This window comes from Hippoglossus stenolepis, chromosome 18, assembly GCF_022539355.2.
Source record: "Hippoglossus stenolepis isolate QCI-W04-F060 chromosome 18, HSTE1.2, whole genome shotgun sequence".
Classification (NCBI taxonomy): Eukaryota; Metazoa; Chordata; class Actinopteri; order Pleuronectiformes; family Pleuronectidae; genus Hippoglossus; species Hippoglossus stenolepis.
The window spans coordinates 9,807,345-9,824,040 of NC_061500.1; the positions used below are offsets into that span (position 1 = coordinate 9,807,345).

The 16,696-nt window shown below is 43.7% G+C and overlaps 1 protein-coding gene across 5 annotated transcripts in view; it reads left to right on the forward strand.

Annotated features, from left to right (window-relative positions):
• abl1 (c-abl oncogene 1, non-receptor tyrosine kinase) overlaps positions 1 to 16,599 on the forward strand; it is a 32,713-nt gene extending 16,114 nt beyond the window's left edge. For 2 of the 5 annotated variants that reach the window (XM_035183937.2, XM_035183938.2), the window contains exons 3-12: positions 6,474 to 6,638; positions 7,446 to 7,741; positions 9,626 to 9,898; positions 10,692 to 10,776; positions 10,931 to 11,108; positions 11,678 to 11,862; positions 12,297 to 12,449; positions 12,546 to 12,635; positions 12,789 to 12,917; positions 13,167 to 16,599. In XM_035183937.2, coding sequence (XP_035039828.1) covers positions 6,474 to 6,638; positions 7,446 to 7,741; positions 9,626 to 9,898; positions 10,692 to 10,776; positions 10,931 to 11,108; positions 11,678 to 11,862; positions 12,297 to 12,449; positions 12,546 to 12,635; positions 12,789 to 12,917; positions 13,167 to 14,860 — 3,248 coding nt within the window. In that variant the 3' untranslated portion in view covers positions 14,861 to 16,599. Of the gene's footprint in view, positions 1 to 140; positions 1,012 to 6,473; positions 6,639 to 7,445; positions 7,742 to 9,625; positions 9,899 to 10,691; positions 10,777 to 10,930; positions 11,109 to 11,677; positions 11,863 to 12,296; positions 12,450 to 12,545; positions 12,636 to 12,788; positions 12,918 to 13,166 lie in introns of those variants that run through there. The other 3 variants (XM_035183940.2, XM_035183939.2, XM_035183941.2) reach the window with 3 other exon arrangements.
• The last annotated feature ends 97 nt before the right edge of the window (positions 16,600 to 16,696 follow it).

The window sequence follows — 16,696 nt, forward strand, 5'->3', positions numbered from 1 at the left end:
AAACATTTCAGACTGCAGAGAGAGGGGGGAAGAAGCGTGGCTGAGAAGCCGAGAGTGGGGGTTAGAAAGACAGTGAGAAGGGGGAAGGGGGGTTCAAAAGTTGGAGGAGGAGCTTCTTGTAATCATCTCATGACTTCAGTGGGAGGCGAAGAGAACTGTTTAACATCCAAACTGAATCTAAACTTCAAACACAGTTTTACATGAGACCTCTGGAGATTTAATTTCACATCTTAGCATAAAGTTTGGCTTCTTTCGTGCTGTTGCTTGTATTCTTCTTGGTGAATGTGTGTGTGTGTGTGTGTGTGTGTGTGTTAGCCGTCTCTCCCTCTCATTGTGTGTTTGCTGCTGGAGGTGGGACGGCTCAGCTGATGTCATTGAGTGCAGCAGGCTGAGCCTGAAAGAGGCCCTTTGTTGGCAGCTGTAGCACGAGTAGTCCCTGTGTCTCAGATATACACTCAAACAGGGGACAGGAGAGAGGAATGGCACCGCTCAGACTGCCCTACTGCCCACTCAACTGACACTTCTTCAAGTCGAGCAAGCTTCTGGACCAAACCCACGCTTTTGGATAGTTTTTGTGCGTTACAAAAGCGGAGCTAACCAAAAGCCCAAAAGCCAAAGAGGGAGAAAAAAACATGGAGACGCTCAGAAGAGAAAGTTGGTAGACTTTGCCGGACAGTGGATCCCGCTTTTTCGGATCAGAGAGGAGCGAGGAGAAGGAAAGGATTTACAGCAGCTGGAATATCCGAGGAAAAGAAAAATAGTATTTTTCAGCATTTATTGTCGCTTGGTGCTGTTTCTCCATTTCTCGTTTTTTTTCTTCTGTTTGAATTTTTCTACTACTGAACACATGTAGAGGGGGAAACGTTTGGGGGACGTCTGATTCGAACAAGCAACACAATTTTCAAGTGGGACGGGAAAGAAAACAAATGAAAATGTTGGAGATATGCCTGAAATTGGTGGGGTGTAAATCTAAGAAAGGCCTCTCGTCCTCCTCCAGCTGTTATTTGGAAGGTAAGAATGTTTGGTGATGGCTATAGTTCTGTTCCTTAGCTTGTGCATTGATTTAAAACTTTTGTTTGGGGAGATGTAAAGAAAAACCAAAGTTGAGATGTCGCAAAGGTAAAAAAAACCAAACAAGCCGGGGATTTAGAGACGAGAGAAAATATGAAGTATGAAAAAAAGTCTAAACAATGATTTCTGGACTGTGGAAACTGAAGAATGGGGAGGAGAAAGTGCAGAGCGAGCGCAGGGGAGGGTGAGGGAGGCCAGACACACTGGCTAGCGGCAGAGGAAAGAAGTGGAAAAAGAGACGGAGAAGAGAATACAAGGAAATCTGATTCCTGGCCGTGTCCCACTTAACTCTTGTTTATGAGGAGAGGGGATCTAATCTCAGTCTGCGCTCTCATTTTCAATTCCCTGCAATGTCCTGGTACTTGGATCACATTTACGACTGTATTTATTTCAATTTTCTATGTACTAAGAGAACATATTTTCCATTTTTTTCCTAATTCGACTGTTCTGGACACAGATAAAGTGGGTAATTGATTTAACCATGATGTATGAAGCAAGAGGGGAATTCATAGAAGTCGAGGACACATCAAGTCTGTACATAATCAACAGAGCAATTAAATTGTATTGGAACATTCAGTGAAGTTCTGTGTGAGCCAAAGATTGTGTAACCAAATGATTTAATCGAGTTAATAGATTGGTTAGGACTGAACGTTTAATTGGAATATTAATTTGAAATATTCCTTAATATTCCAACAATGAATTATCTATCTGTCCATCTATCCAGCCATCCATAGATCCTACAGAGATGCCCTGGCCTATATTCTTCAGACTTAAGGGAACATCCTTGTTTCGTACCGACCCCCAAAAATATCCGTAAAAATGTACATCTTTTTAATCTCCATATTATTCAGCTATATTCCTGGGCAGCTGTCCTCTGACTTGAATGACCGTGATAAAGAAGTCTGTAATTTTCAGACCATATTAAAGGCACAGCAGATCTCATGTTGAGATGATGCTCAACTCCACCTTCTAACTTCATGTCTGGAAATGCTTCACCAAAGCAGGAGGCCTTATATTATTTTGGTGTTAAGTAGGTATTTAGAATAAATATCTATTAGCATAAGAACAGGAACATGTTATTTGAGTAGTTTATGAAAGATTTGTTCTATATGATGTGACTGTAAGTTTAGTTGCCTTGTTCCACCTACTCTCCTCTACAGGGCTCTGCTTTGAGCATCCTGATATCTCCCTCAGTAGGTAAAACCATATCACATGATCTATATCAGGCTGCCTCACACTCAGGTGATGCAACAGAAGTATGGACGCTCGAGCTTTCCCCTCTCGCCACACTCAGAAATATGTGAATTTGGGACAAGGGCCAATTTCATGGAAGTGGACCCCACACCGTTGTGCAGATTCATGGTTGTAGTCGCTGATTTCTGTTGTGCCAGGTAGTTAAATGCGTTCGCCTTTCATCCAAGTTGTAAATCTGCTCATTTTAAATCACTGGAAATGAAATTAACAAGGCTCTCGTGGTCCTGAGCACCAGGACCAAGTGAAACCAAAACCAGGAATGAAGTTTAAATTTTTTACAAGTTGTCTGGTTTCTGAAGAAATTTCTGTCTTGCCTCAGTGTGTGTGCCCTGTGCAGTCAAAGCTATGAATTTGGAACAAGTTCCACACATACTTAATCATCTTGAGTGTTGTCTCAGTAATGCAGCCAGGACATGGTCTAATTTCTCCCACTGTATGGTCCTGGACAACGGAAGTCTGCTACAGGGCCTTTCTCCTTCTTCCTCACTCACCTCCTGAGTTTCCTTTCGCACATGACTTTTCTTTTTTTCCCCCTCTGAGCCGCATGTGTTTCGGGGCCCATGTGTCAGTGTGCTGTCACCCTCTCACAAAGAGCTGTGGTATTTGTGGCCCGTAAAGTGGCGGCATGAGCTGCTCAGACGCGCTCCCCTCACACTTTATGATCAGGCCACACTCTGGGCATATGGCACGTCTAGCTCGCTCTCAGGTCTGGTCCTTCCTTTTCCGGTTGCTTTCAGATCTCGCTCAATTGATCCTCTTAGCTTCAGCCCAAATCCGACAAAACGCTGCTGTTATTTTCATTTTTCATCCATCTACAATGTTCATTGGGAACACACTTATCCTGTTTATGTAACAAAGGCTGCTGTTTCTTTTGTCACGTATTCACAAACACATTCTAAGACCCTGCGCAATGTAAACCAATACTACCTCATGATTAAGTCTGTGTTTACAGTTTGAGACTTCATTTCCATGGTTTCATATTCGGGAAATTAGAATCAACTTAAATTTAAAATGGAGCTTGGCAGTTCTGAAGAACTTATGACTTGACAAGTGTTCATCCTTTGCCAGACAAAGATTAAATGACTGGAGAGCACTTTATAAAAGATAGCCTGGATGTTGTTGAGTTTCTCACCAATGTTTTTACTGCACAATGGGTTTTATCGTCATATTTAAGAAATCTGAATTGTGGATTCAAGACAGGATGTGAATTGAGAGATTGTGAAGTCTTTCAACTAATATTAAGTTAATTCTCAGTTGCATGTTGTGTTTCAGAAAAGCACTTTCCTAAAAGGCCTGTTGGTTTTTCTGTTTCCAAACCGCGTGATTGTCGGTCTCTTTGTCTTTGCATGAGGCACATAGATACCTGTCCTTACCAGCTGAGGTATGCAACCGTGCTTGTTCCAAAATGTTTCAGATCTGTCTCTTTTTAGGATTGAAACCAACATAAATATGAGATTCTGAGCCGAGCCACATTATCCAGACAAATTCAAATTAAGGCGAAATGCTTGTGACCTAAAAGGAGGATGTCTCACTCTGTGCTCAGGCAGGCCAGCCCAGCTTGGCAAGAGATGCTGTGTGAAAGTCTCTGAACGGCCTCCAACACAACGATGCCTGTGACTTGTCAACAATATCATGTGACTGGCTGGAGGAAGCATATGTTCTGTTTACTTCCCTGTGGAAGTAGTTTTAGTTCCGAGCACTGAATCTACTTCTTCTGCAGTATTTAGAACTTGTGGTTTTACTGAAAGATATTCGAAGGTGCTTGCATGTCTGTATTTGACAACAAACATCCTCGTGAGAAGGTGCATGTGACTTGTCTGTACATGCACGATCAGCTCTCTGCTCTGTTTATACCACGTCCACATGTGCTTTTATCACTTAGTACACATTGTCCTTTTCCTCAAATCTAGCCTCTTGATGATTCTTGCTGCTTTTACACCTCTGTCCTCTTCAGATCAGACGGACCTAATCACCTCTTCTCCAGGCAAAACATGTCTGATACAGGTTATCTCACTCTTATGTGTTTACTCTTAGAGTTTTTCCTCAACTGACCCTGACTCACCCACTTATGCAGTGCAGGTTATCTGCTAGCAGCTGGGGCTTGATTTTGCCCCAGTGTTTTCTGTTGTTATACGATCAAAAGTTGGTAACTCAGTAACATCACATTTTTCGAATGACATGTTTTGGACATAATCAGCTGAATCTGAGAGGTTTTCAAATGGTTTTATGAGCGTAAGAGGTAGAAGAAAACATAAAAATATCAACTTACAGATTTATGGTTTTTCCATAAATAAACAGAGACGATAGAATGGAAAACTGGTCTGAAGGCAGAAGGGCAATGCTCGAATTGTTCTGTTAGTGGTACCAATGGTGTGATATGATACATTCATTCAAAAAGCAGGTTTTTAGTTTCAGACTGTGATTCTGCATTTCAGAATCTCTGCTTCTGTATGTTGCTGAACTGTCGTGAGCAAATCCTGAAAATCGTTGTTAATCTAACAAGCTACAAAACTCTACATATCTGAACATATCTATTGCTCCTCTTTCTTAAGAATTTGAATCAAGTACACACACTTACAAAGATCACTGCCACTCACTGTGTATGTGGTTTCCAAGGAAAACAAAACTCTGCTCTTTAGTCGTCAATAGGGATGCAGTCAAATACATTATCAGCTGCTTTTTGTTTTTAGCCTTTAGGAAATGCCATAGTGTGTGGTCATATTCTCCTATTGTATAGCTCCCACTTTGTCCTCTGAAGCTAAAAGTTGCCATGAGACCATTGTTTTTTTGTTGAAAGATTCATTGATGTTGGGGGAACTTGACTTCCTAGGCCCAGGGTAGTTTTCTGCTGTAGGAGGTGTTATTTTGTTATCTATATGAGGATGTGTGAAAAACGATGATATAACTGTGGTTTGGTCAGTTGTTGATGGGTATAATGTGTAATTTGTATGCATTAAGATGCCAAATTATGACAAGAACTATATTATATAATTTGGCTGAGTTGTGTACTTGCATAAACCCAAATGTTTAAGGCAATTTTCAGATCTTGATAAATCGACTGGTCGTCTACAAGAAGCAGCTAAAATTTCCTTTTTAATCCTGATTCTTATGTTGCACTATTTTAAATATTGCTGGTTTTTAACTATTTATTTTAACTTTATATTCTAACCATAACCAGGCAATTGACCTGTTTACCTAAAACAGCTACTACAGGCATATTCTGTTATTTTGAAAAAATGCAGAGTAATGAAATGAATGTAATCACCCGGGGTCTTTTTCAGAATTAAAAGTTTAGATATGCATCACTATGCCAGACCAATCATTCTCATGTTTGCCACGTGATAGGAGCTAACCCCTAATTTTGACAATCATACCATAATTATGGAAGATTATGTTTCAGCACTTTTTTAATGACTCAGGTCGTGTTTCCCCCCTTTTTTGTTTTCTCTTACACCCGGGGCTTTAAAAGTAAGATGCTGCGAACAAGTGTGACAACAGCTGAGCAAGCCACACACGGAGCTCATGATTAGAGCCATGAGCTGTTAGAAGTCCTCTCCTCATTTCACTCTTCTCCCCCCCCCTCTCTTCATCTTAAATACCATCTTCACCTTTTCTCACATTGTACAATTTAGCCATCAGTTTGACTTCTGTCTATAATTAACATAACTACGACTTAAAGCTCTCTGAACTCATTACCTGCGACTGCAAGCGCATCCATTTTACAGTTGCAGTGCAGATTCAAGCTGAGACACATTCTCATGGTCTGATGTGAGGTGTATGTCTACTTTATTTTTAAGATAACGAGAACCAAGCAGGATAATCCAGGAAATGAAACTTGTCGAGACAGCAGGGACACGGTTTGTCACATGATCAGGTTTATGACTCTAATCCCAAGGTGGGATCACAGCTGATGACCTGCTTGTTGGAGCAAGGCACAAATTGAAGGGGATGCAGAAGAATTTAAATGACACATGGGAGCTGACATAGTCGCTGAGTCATTCAACATGTGTGAAGCTGTATGGGAAAGGTGCCTCACAATGATTGCTGCATACCAAACACACACCTACATATCTCCCTGTTTGATGTTCTCTCTCATATTGCTACTGCCGACATGTGCTCAGATTTTCTGATTCTGCTGTTTATTTCAGAAGCTCTCCAAAGGCCAGACTTTGAGGGTCAGGGTCTGACAGAAGCGGCCCGGTGGAACTCCAAAGAGAATCTGTTGGCTGGACCCAGTGAGAATGACCCCAACCTGTTTGTGGCACTCTACGACTTTGTGGCCAGTGGCGACAACACACTCAGCATTACCAAAGGTAAGGGAAAGAGGAAAAAAAATCTTATTTCACAATGGGGGTTGGAGTGACTCGATATGACAGTAATACCAATTCATTTTAATATTTCTATAAACTTTCACTTTCATCAGTGGATGTTGTTGATTATTTGTGAATTGACACTTCCAGAGAATTTCGCTCTCGATAAGTTTACTGGGAAACTGCTTTTTTGCTTCCCGTCCTGTCTTCATCCCCCATCTGACTCTCACTTCCTGGTGATCGTCTCACCCGTGGGTTTTGACTCCCCACTGAACAATACCCCAGATGGATCACACAGACAAACAGAGGAAGGAAGGAGGGAACATATGCACCGGAATAAACAAGAGAATGTCCTGGACCACATTAATAATCACAATTGCAAAACAAATGTTTTCCTTTGGGTCTATACTTAACTTGGAAAACACCACTATTTAAATTAGAGGTAGGCAACTAAATTGGCTACTTTTGTGATTTTATTGTATTGTTTAAAGCTACTTTTAGGTGTTTCCGCTCTAAACTAAAGGGGAAAAATCAATTTCCTGAGTTCAGGCAACAAAAACGATGTTTCCTGGTGTAAGTAAAGGTGACATTAGAAACAGTAGATTCCTGCATGTTTGACTCAAATAATGCTGAGTTCAGCTTTTGTACCATGGTATGGTATCCTGTTACATCATGGAAAGAGTATGAAGGCTCTATAACAATCCCAGCTGTGGAAATATTCCATTCAAAATCACAAGAATCACAAGGTACTTTCTCCACAAGTAGCCTTGATTCTTCTATTTTTAAATTTCGATCTCCTGTGTTGACTAGGAGAGAAGCTGCGCGTGCTGGGTTACAACCACAATGGCGAGTGGTGCGAGGCACAGACCAAGAATGGCCAGGGTTGGGTGCCATCCAACTACATCACACCGGTCAACAGCCTGGAGAAGCACAGCTGGTACCACGGACCCGTGTCACGCAATGCTGCAGAGTACCTGCTCAGCTCGGGCATCAACGGAAGCTTTCTGGTCCGCGAGAGCGAGAGCAGCCCCGGTCAGAGGTCAATATCTCTGCGGTACGAGGGGAGAGTCTACCATTACAGGATTAACACTGCGTCTGATGGCAAGGTAGGCATCAGTGGAGACAGACACGCACTGTGTATACAGAATGATTTCTACCCTTCAAACAGCAAAACAGAAGACGTATCCCCAACACACAGTCACAGATGGTTTTTAGGTTTATCCGGGTTTTACCAGGTTTCTTCAGTATTAAACAAATTAACCAAAGACTTTTAGAAACATCATCACAAATACATTATATAGACAATCAGCCCAGAACCTCCCAGCAGTATATAACCAATAAATTCTAGTAATATAATTTATCTATTAAGAATTGATGAATGAATTAATCAGTTAAATAATAATAATTTAGGTTTTTGCTAAAGTTGACACTTCATTGACCTCCAGGACTTTTTTAGGATTCATTTTGATGCCTTTTAAACACTTGCAGATACTTGCAGATTCCTCGTTTTATATATATTAGAATCTAAAGTAATCTAAAACCAAATTCTTGTTATTAAAGTTGGACGTTAAGTAGAGTAATCAAAGCAGTAACAGCTTAGAGAATAGCAAGAAATAAGTAAATCACACTCAAAATGTGACACTGATACGTACAAGAACAGGCCAGGACACAGGGTTCATTCATAGACTCCCCCTGCAAAGACAAGACATGAGGTTATAATTTTATTAATTTATTGTCCCTGAAAATGCTTTAAATTGTTAATGGGTTTTGCATTAGAGCTTCAGCTTGGTTTAATAAGTCCAAGATATCTGGAGCATGGTTTATTAAGAGCTTTTACACATGGTGCAGGGTATCACATCCTGATGGTCATGATAGATTAGATCGGGCCATATTTCACTCTGTGTGCAGCTGAACCTCCTGGTGTGGGATTCCCCCAAATTGCTATGTCGGTTTAGAAGCCGCTGCCATTTTGGCTGGGTCACTCTGCGATGCAGCGAGGTGAGCTAGCTCGAGGAACGCTAGCTATGACAAGAATTTCTCCATCACCCAATGCGCTGCTCATAATGGCCAGCAGACGCAAGACTGGCCAGACACTGACGCCCATGCTAAGACATGCAACAGCACAGACAGTTGCGGCCAAGTATGCACACACACACACACACACACACACACACACACACACACACACACACACACACACAAATGGACCGACAGCGACAGCACACACACACACACACACACACACACGGTTCCTCTTCTCATATTGTTTTCCATTCTCCTACTGAGATAAAACTCAAGAATCTGGCATGATGGAGTTTGAGGTCATGTCAGTAAACCCCCCCCCTAAGCTGCAGCTTTTTACCCTGACTCTTACCCTGTGATAAACATTCCTCTGAATGACTAAGGTTTGTTTGCACAAAAAGCAGTTTTTTTCTCTGACTAAATGCTCATAGTTTAAGCCAAGATAGCAGCCCACTGAACATTAAATCCTCTTTAGATCTCAAAGGTCCTTTCATTACAGTCAAGGTTCTTTTTCCCTTTTCCTTCCACATGCCTTTGGCTTAATGCTCCTTCACAAGTAAAACAATGCAAAATGCAGATTTGCGAGCAAATCAATATAAGGATTATGTAAGACTTGCACAAAGAAAAAGACTTTCCGCTGAGCCCTGATATAAATCCTCCCCTTCACCAGCTTCTTGACAAATGCCTTTTTCATGGTGTGCTGCTGACACTTTTTCAGTCATTTCTGCATCTCATACGTTTCCACAACACCAGGTATTGTTTCCAGACATTAGGTGTGTGCAAGATCATTTTAATGGTTGATATTTTGGAAAATAGACAGTAGTTGACCTAATTTATCTTGTTTTATTGTAAAAATCTAAACTGTGTAATGTTTTGCTGGAACCAGAAAGTTACTCTAGTTGATTATCCTCGGCTGAACTGGCCTCTCATGATCACCTTCTGAAATGAGTTGTCTTCTTTCCCTCCAGCTGTACGTCTCGTCAGAAAGCCGTTTCAACACACTGGCGGAGCTGGTGCACCACCACTCCACAGTGGCCGATGGCCTCATCACCACGCTACACTACCCGGCGCCGAAGCGCAACAAGCCTACCATCTACGGGGTTTCCCCCAACTATGATAAGTGGGAGATGGAGCGCACTGACATCACCATGAAGCACAAGCTGGGCGGGGGCCAGTACGGGGAGGTGTACGAGGGCGTGTGGAAGAAGTACAACCTCACCGTGGCCGTCAAGACACTCAAGGTAAGAAGACAGAAAAAAAGTGCCTTCACTCATTTCATGTGAGAAAATATATTTCTTACCACACGCTTACCGCTATTACTCTCATATATTTACCTTTACAAGAAAATTATGGATTTCAATAACTTTTGGACACATACTTTTGTCAAACAGTAACTTAAGCTGTTTTCAGACATGACCTCCGGGTAAAATCCGGAGAATTGGCTACGGAGTTTACCAAGAGTTTGTCTTTCACACATGCACAACTCAGCGGGAGGTTCTCTGCACAGACACGTTCACAACAGCATCAAATCCTCCGCATTATTCAGGCGAGAGGTGGCGCAACCAGGTGCAGGAGGCAGGAAGTGATGTCATAACCTCACTGCGTAGATCACGTGATCATGTTTACAGCACCCTGACACCGTCGTCAGCTCTTATCACTAACCTTAACAACTCTCTTGACATCTTCATCGGTGTGTTCAACGTTTATGGCACCGCTTTTTCATCGGGAGATATTTGTTTCACTCACAGTGGGATCCCCTGCTGTGTTCACACATCAACTTCTCCTGGATTTTTACGGACTTTATACTAGGAGGTCGGGCGGATATAGTTCGTAGAAACTGCGGAGCGTCTCACTCGGACATTTGCGTTGACACATGCACGTCCTCCGGAGAAAATACAGAGGATCTGCTGAGTCCAGTGCATCTCTGAAAGCAGCTTTGGTGTCAGCGGTCTTTAACATGGCTGAATAACGCTACCATCTGGTGCTGTGTTGATGTAACTGCAGCTAGTCTTCTTTGTCAACAATTCTTTTCAGGAGGACACGATGGAGGTGGAGGAGTTTCTTAAAGAGGCTGCTGTTATGAAAGAGATCAAACACCCCAACCTCGTGCAATTGTTAGGTATGTAAAATAAAAAATCATTTCTTTTGGTCTTTTGCAGATGTGCTTATGGTGGCACATAAAGATATATATTGTTTGTTGAGATTTATAGATGAAGGCAAACATGCTAACACAAGATATGTCATGAATGATGATGACCTTGTTTCCTTGGCAGGTGTGTGTACACGGGAGCCACCGTTTTACATCATCACAGAGTTCATGACCCACGGGAACCTCCTCGACTACCTGAGAGAGTGCAATAGAGAGGAGGTGAACGCCGTGGTGCTGCTTCACATGGCCACGCAGATCTCCTCTGCCATGGAGTACCTGGAGAAAAAAAACTTTATCCACAGGTAAAGACCTTAAAGTTCCCGTTTAGACTAAACCTGAGTGGTCACCTAGAATTTTAGTCTTCAGTATGACCACACATCTTCAGTGAGATTTCAGTCAGAGGTAGTTGTATATAAGAGAAGCAACATTCTTCTGTGCAGCTCCCCTCTCTCACTCTCCCATCTGTTCTCACAGGAGGACAGACTCGTATCACAGAGGAGTGGATGTTGTAACATTTCTAGTTTGTTCTGGCACGTTTGTCTAACAAGGTCCTTTTAGAAGCAAAGAGATGATTTATGTCTTTCACATTTGCCAAAGTGCATTTTAATTTTCAAACCTGACAAGACTCAGCTTGTGACTCTGCTCCACACAAAACATCTGTAGAAATCCAAAACTTCAGTCAATGTTGTAACCAGACACTGTTTTTTTTCTTACTTTCTCTTCATCTTTGTTCCTCTCTTGTTTTCTTACCATTGGATCAGTGTTCAAAGGAACTTGTGCTTTTTTTTTTGGACTATTTCACTAAAAAAATTTGTTTTTAGAAAATCCACTTTGACCCTTTGTTCATCTCTAATTCTCCTCTCCCCTACAGGGACTTAGCTGCCCGTAACTGTCTGGTTGGGGAGAACCACCTGGTGAAGGTGGCCGACTTTGGTCTGAGCAGGTTAATGACAGGAGACACCTACACAGCTCACGCCGGAGCCAAGTTCCCCATCAAGTGGACCGCTCCCGAGAGTCTGGCCTACAACAAGTTCTCCATTAAGTCTGACGTCTGGGGTGAGTTTGATCTCGTTTAGGCAGCGGCATAATTTATTCCTAATGTTCCTGCCTGAATAACTCTTGGACAAGTGGAAACAGTCATTGAGTCACTGAAATTATTTTCACACATTGAGTATTGTTTTACCAGCTGGTCCCTGATGGAACAACATTTAAATCAATAGAATCACTTTTCAAGAAAGCCAGAAGAGTTTTTAGAGATTTTTAATATTTTTGAAAAAAGGTAATCTATTAAGTTTTGAGAATTCTTGTTTGATATTTCATGCTTTCCATGGGCTTGTCCCACCACCTTTAAAATGATTCATTAGAGGGTGAGAGTGACATTGGCACCATGGCGACCACTGCAAGTGTGACACATTATGAGAAAGCACATATTCTTTATGTTCCAGTTATTTAGGTCTGGTTGTCTCTGTTTGTTTTTCTTCCATCTCCAGCATTCGGTGTGCTGCTGTGGGAGATCGCCACCTACGGCATGTCTCCTTACCCCGGCATTGACCTGTCCCAGGTCTACGAGCTGCTGGAGAAAGACTATCGTATGGACCGACCCGAGGGCTGCCCCGAGAAGGTCTACGAGCTCATGAGGGCCTGTGAGTAGTAAAACACATCTATCCACACTGTGGTGGGAGGGGCTTGTCTCTGATGGAAGGACTTTTATAAGTTGAATCTCTTTGTCTTTCTGTCAGGTTGGAGGTGGAACCCTTCAGAACGCCCCTCCTTTGCTGAAACACACCAAGCTTTTGAAACCATGTTCCAGGAGTCCAGCATTTCTGATGGTCAGTGTTCTTTTCTTTACTGTCAAAAGCAAATGTTCTTGTGGGTAATATTTTACAGATACCTGCCTTCAGTGAACACACTCTGCTCTTCTGTCATAGTTGTAAATGTGTATAATCGTCATGTTTGGTTAAGTTAGATACGTGTAATTTTAGAGGTGGAAAAGGAGCTGGGCAAGAAAGGGAAGAAGTCGACATTAGGCCCCACCCAGAAAGCTCCAGAGCTGCCCACCAAGACCAGAACCCTCCGCAAGAACATGGACAACCGGGATGGAGACAGTCCAGGTGAGACAAACTGTTCAGTTCAATTTGTTCAGATGATAACATGCTAAACAAGATCTGTTGTCTTGTCACTTCCTTTTAACTTCCCTTTGAGCTAAGAGTTTTTTTAAGAGCCAGCTCAGTCTCCCTTTTAAACATTCGCCTTACTTGAACAGTAGTTTCCATTATTTAGTTTTTTCAGTCTGTATAGCATTTGAATCATTTAATTTTACTTTATCACTAATGATTCCCTGGTTCTGTGTGATTTCTCAGACCCAACAGACCCAGAGACAGCTGTGTCATCACCCATGCTTCCCAGGAAAGCGCGTCCCCTCCTGGACAACAACCTGAATGAGGATGACCGCTTGCTACCCAAAGACAAAGACAAGGACAAGACCCGCGGCAGTGGTCTCCTCAGCCTCATCAAGAAAAAGAAAAAGAACGCACCAGCTCCGCCCAAACGCAGCTCCTCTTTCAGAGAGATGGACGTCCACCATGACAGGAGGGGCGTGACTCCAGATCTTAGGGATACTGACAACTTCAACAATGGTGCATCTCTGGCCATTAATGACAACACGCATGGCCATGACTCCTCTAAGTTCCTGAATACTAACAATAATGGGCCAGGGGGCATGACCAACGGGGCTCCTACCTACCCAGGACCATTATTCCCCAGGAAGAAGGGAGCTCCTGCTGTGCCTGGCCCAGGAGGCAAGGCAGCTACCACACCACCAAGCGAGGAGGAATCCATGTCCAACTCCAAGCGTTTTCTCTGGTCCTCTAGCATGCCCTCTGGCTCGAATGGTAAAGAATGGAGGTCTGTCACCCTGCCACGAGACTTGGGCCAGCGCCACTTTGACTCAGGTACCTTTGGGGGCAAGCCAGCTCTGCCGCGCAAGAGAACCAGTGAGCAGAAAGGGGAGAACACCCCTCGGATGGGCACCCTGACGCCACCACCACGTCTGACCACCTCATCAGACGTTTCCTCTGCCTTCTTAGGCAAAGACACTGATCCCAGCCCTGGTTCCAGTCCTCAGGCTTTAACACCTAAGGTGGTCAGGAGACCAGGTTTACCGGGGCTGGAGAATTCCAAAACCAGCGCTCTGCACGCCGAGCTCCTCAAGCCCAATGTGTTCCCCGCTATGGGTGCAGCTGGAGAAGAGTGCAGGGCCCGCAGGAACAAGCACGCTGGGGACTCCTCATCTGTCAGGGAAAGAGGAAAGATACAGAAACCCAAGCCAGCCCCGCCTCCGCCACCCACCAATTCCAAAACGGGCAAGATCTCCCGCAGCCCCACTCAAGATCTCCCTTCCCCCTCGTCCACCACTTCAGACTTCAAAGCTAAGGGTCTCCCCTCCGTCTCAGAGCCCCACCACACAACCACTGCCAGTGACCAAGCCCGTTCAGCACTCAGTGAGGGCTCCAAGAAGCTGCCTCTGGGCTCCACTTCCAAACCTCAACCGTTGAAGACCTCCTCCTCCTCCCCCTCAGTGTCCACCTCCCTCTCTAGCCAGAGTCTAGGAGGCTTCTCCTCCTCCCTCTCCTCTCCCGGCGATCAGAGCTCGCCCACCGCTTTCATCCCCTTAGTGAACACTCGACGTTCCCTCCGCAAGACTGCGCCCCGCCAGGCCTCTGAGCGCACCCCCAACTCAGCCGTGACGCGCGAAATGGTGCTGGAGGGCACCGAGCTGCTCCGGGCTGCCATTTGCCGCAACTCGGAGCAGACTGGCAGCCACAGCGCTGTGCTGGAGGCCGGCAAGAACCTGTCGAAATACTGCGTGAGCTACGTCGACTCCATCCAACAGATGAGGAACAAGTTCGCCTTCCGCGAGGCCATCAACAAGCTTGAGTGCAGCCTGCGGGAGCTGCAAATCTGCCCCACTGCCACAGGGGGCGCCAATTCACAGCAGGACTTCAGCAAGCTGCTGTCCTCTGTCAAAGAAATCAGTGACATCGTTCAGAGGTAGCGCCCTAAAAGCTCCGAACACGACATAAAACTCATACTGTTTGTCACACTACCCCCTTTTTTCTGAGCATGCGCGTGAACGGTGGTTCATGGCGAGCTCACGTTGGAGAGCTGAGGGTAAAGCCTGCTGGAGAGCAGCAGCAGCAGAGTGTAGCTTCACACTACAGTACACTCTGAAACACTTAAGCCTGTGGTTACTGTGGATGGAATCAGACAGTTTGCAATATTGAACAGCCTTAACTATGAATGAACAGTGTCTTTAGGCCTTAAATGAGGGGCCAGCAGGAGTTGGGGGCCAATTTTTGATCTACATGACTTTTCACCAATCATTTTTGAAATGATCATGTCTTATATATTCAAGTTGTTTTTTTCTCCCCTTTATCAATGACACTAGTGGAAAAAAACAAGGCCTGTGATATTTCCATCACTGTTGGTGTGTTTGATTTTTTTTTTTTTTCATTGATGCTGATGACAATGAGCAAAAAACAAAACACTTAACCTCATTTTGTTCTCGGATGCTTTCTAACACTTACACAACTGATCTCATTTCCAATTTCCACCTGTAAGAACTCGGGAGTTTCTGGAATCAGTGTTTACAGCCTGATGCCTCTGTCCAACGCATCCCAACATTCTCCATCACTTTGTACCGTGTCATCGGTGATTGGTTGTGTGCCGAGTGGGGAAAACGCCAGTGTTTGTTCTGTATGAATGCTTTATTTTTGTTTTTTTTGCAGTATTTGCAACCATGTGCCATAGAAATGGGAGCAAGCAAATGAGGGAGAATGAGCTTCCTGGCCTTCCCCTTGTTTGTTCCACTGCACACTTTAGAGCCTTAAACACTTCACAAGTGCAGAAATGTGGCTGAATTTGTGCCTAGTGGCCAAGACTAACTGTGTCGATGTGTTTATTGGATTTAAATGTTTGCCATACCAAAAAAAAAACAGTCTCCAGTCAGTGCTGGAGGGGGACCAGGGTGATCCATAACTCTGTGGATCTGACTGTTTTATGTTTTCTCAACATCTTTTTTTTTTTTCATTCCTCTTTCTCTACATGCCAGTCACAAGCCATCAGTAGCAGCTCGGCCTTGTTTCATCAGTACAGAGGGATCATGGACTCAAAGTGTTTCTCCCTGACCACTGGGCCTCTTTGCTTTGAGAGGATCACCGTCTATGGAGAGTTTACGTCACATGGTCTACATGCTGTTTCAGAGGCCTTTCCACCCCTGCAAAAAAAAAAAATGTATTATATATATATATATATGATGGGGGAAACACTGGACTGAATTGTTTATGGATCTATCACTTGCTGTCTTACAGAATGATGCGTAAGTGAGACGCTGACCATTATAGACTAAAAGAAGCCACAAAATTTCCACTGTGTGATCATAACGTGCCTTCATTTCTCGTCTGCATCTCCTGGACATTCTCAGTATTTGTGCTGTAGTCGTCTCATCCCGTGTGCCCCATCTGACTGCGTCGCCTGAGGACACGAGTCAAACACAAGCTGCCTTGACTTCTTTTTGGTACTGTCAGTGTTGGCTTATGTTTTGTTTTTTTAATGCCTCCCTTTTGACCAACCATACCACTACTCTTTGTGACTAAGCATCCTCACCAATTTTTCTAGACAAACTTTGCTTTCCTTTGTAAATGTTTTATTTTTCCTGTTTTGTTTCTCCCTCTCTAGCCTTGGTGCAATTGTTGTTGCAATAAAATACAAAGCAGTCATGCTACTTGAAATACATTGATGAGTCTTGATGCTGTGTATCCATCCGACACTTTACCCCTTCAAATGTCAATCCCAAACTTTGTCAGAGAGATAAAAAGAAAACAGACTCACG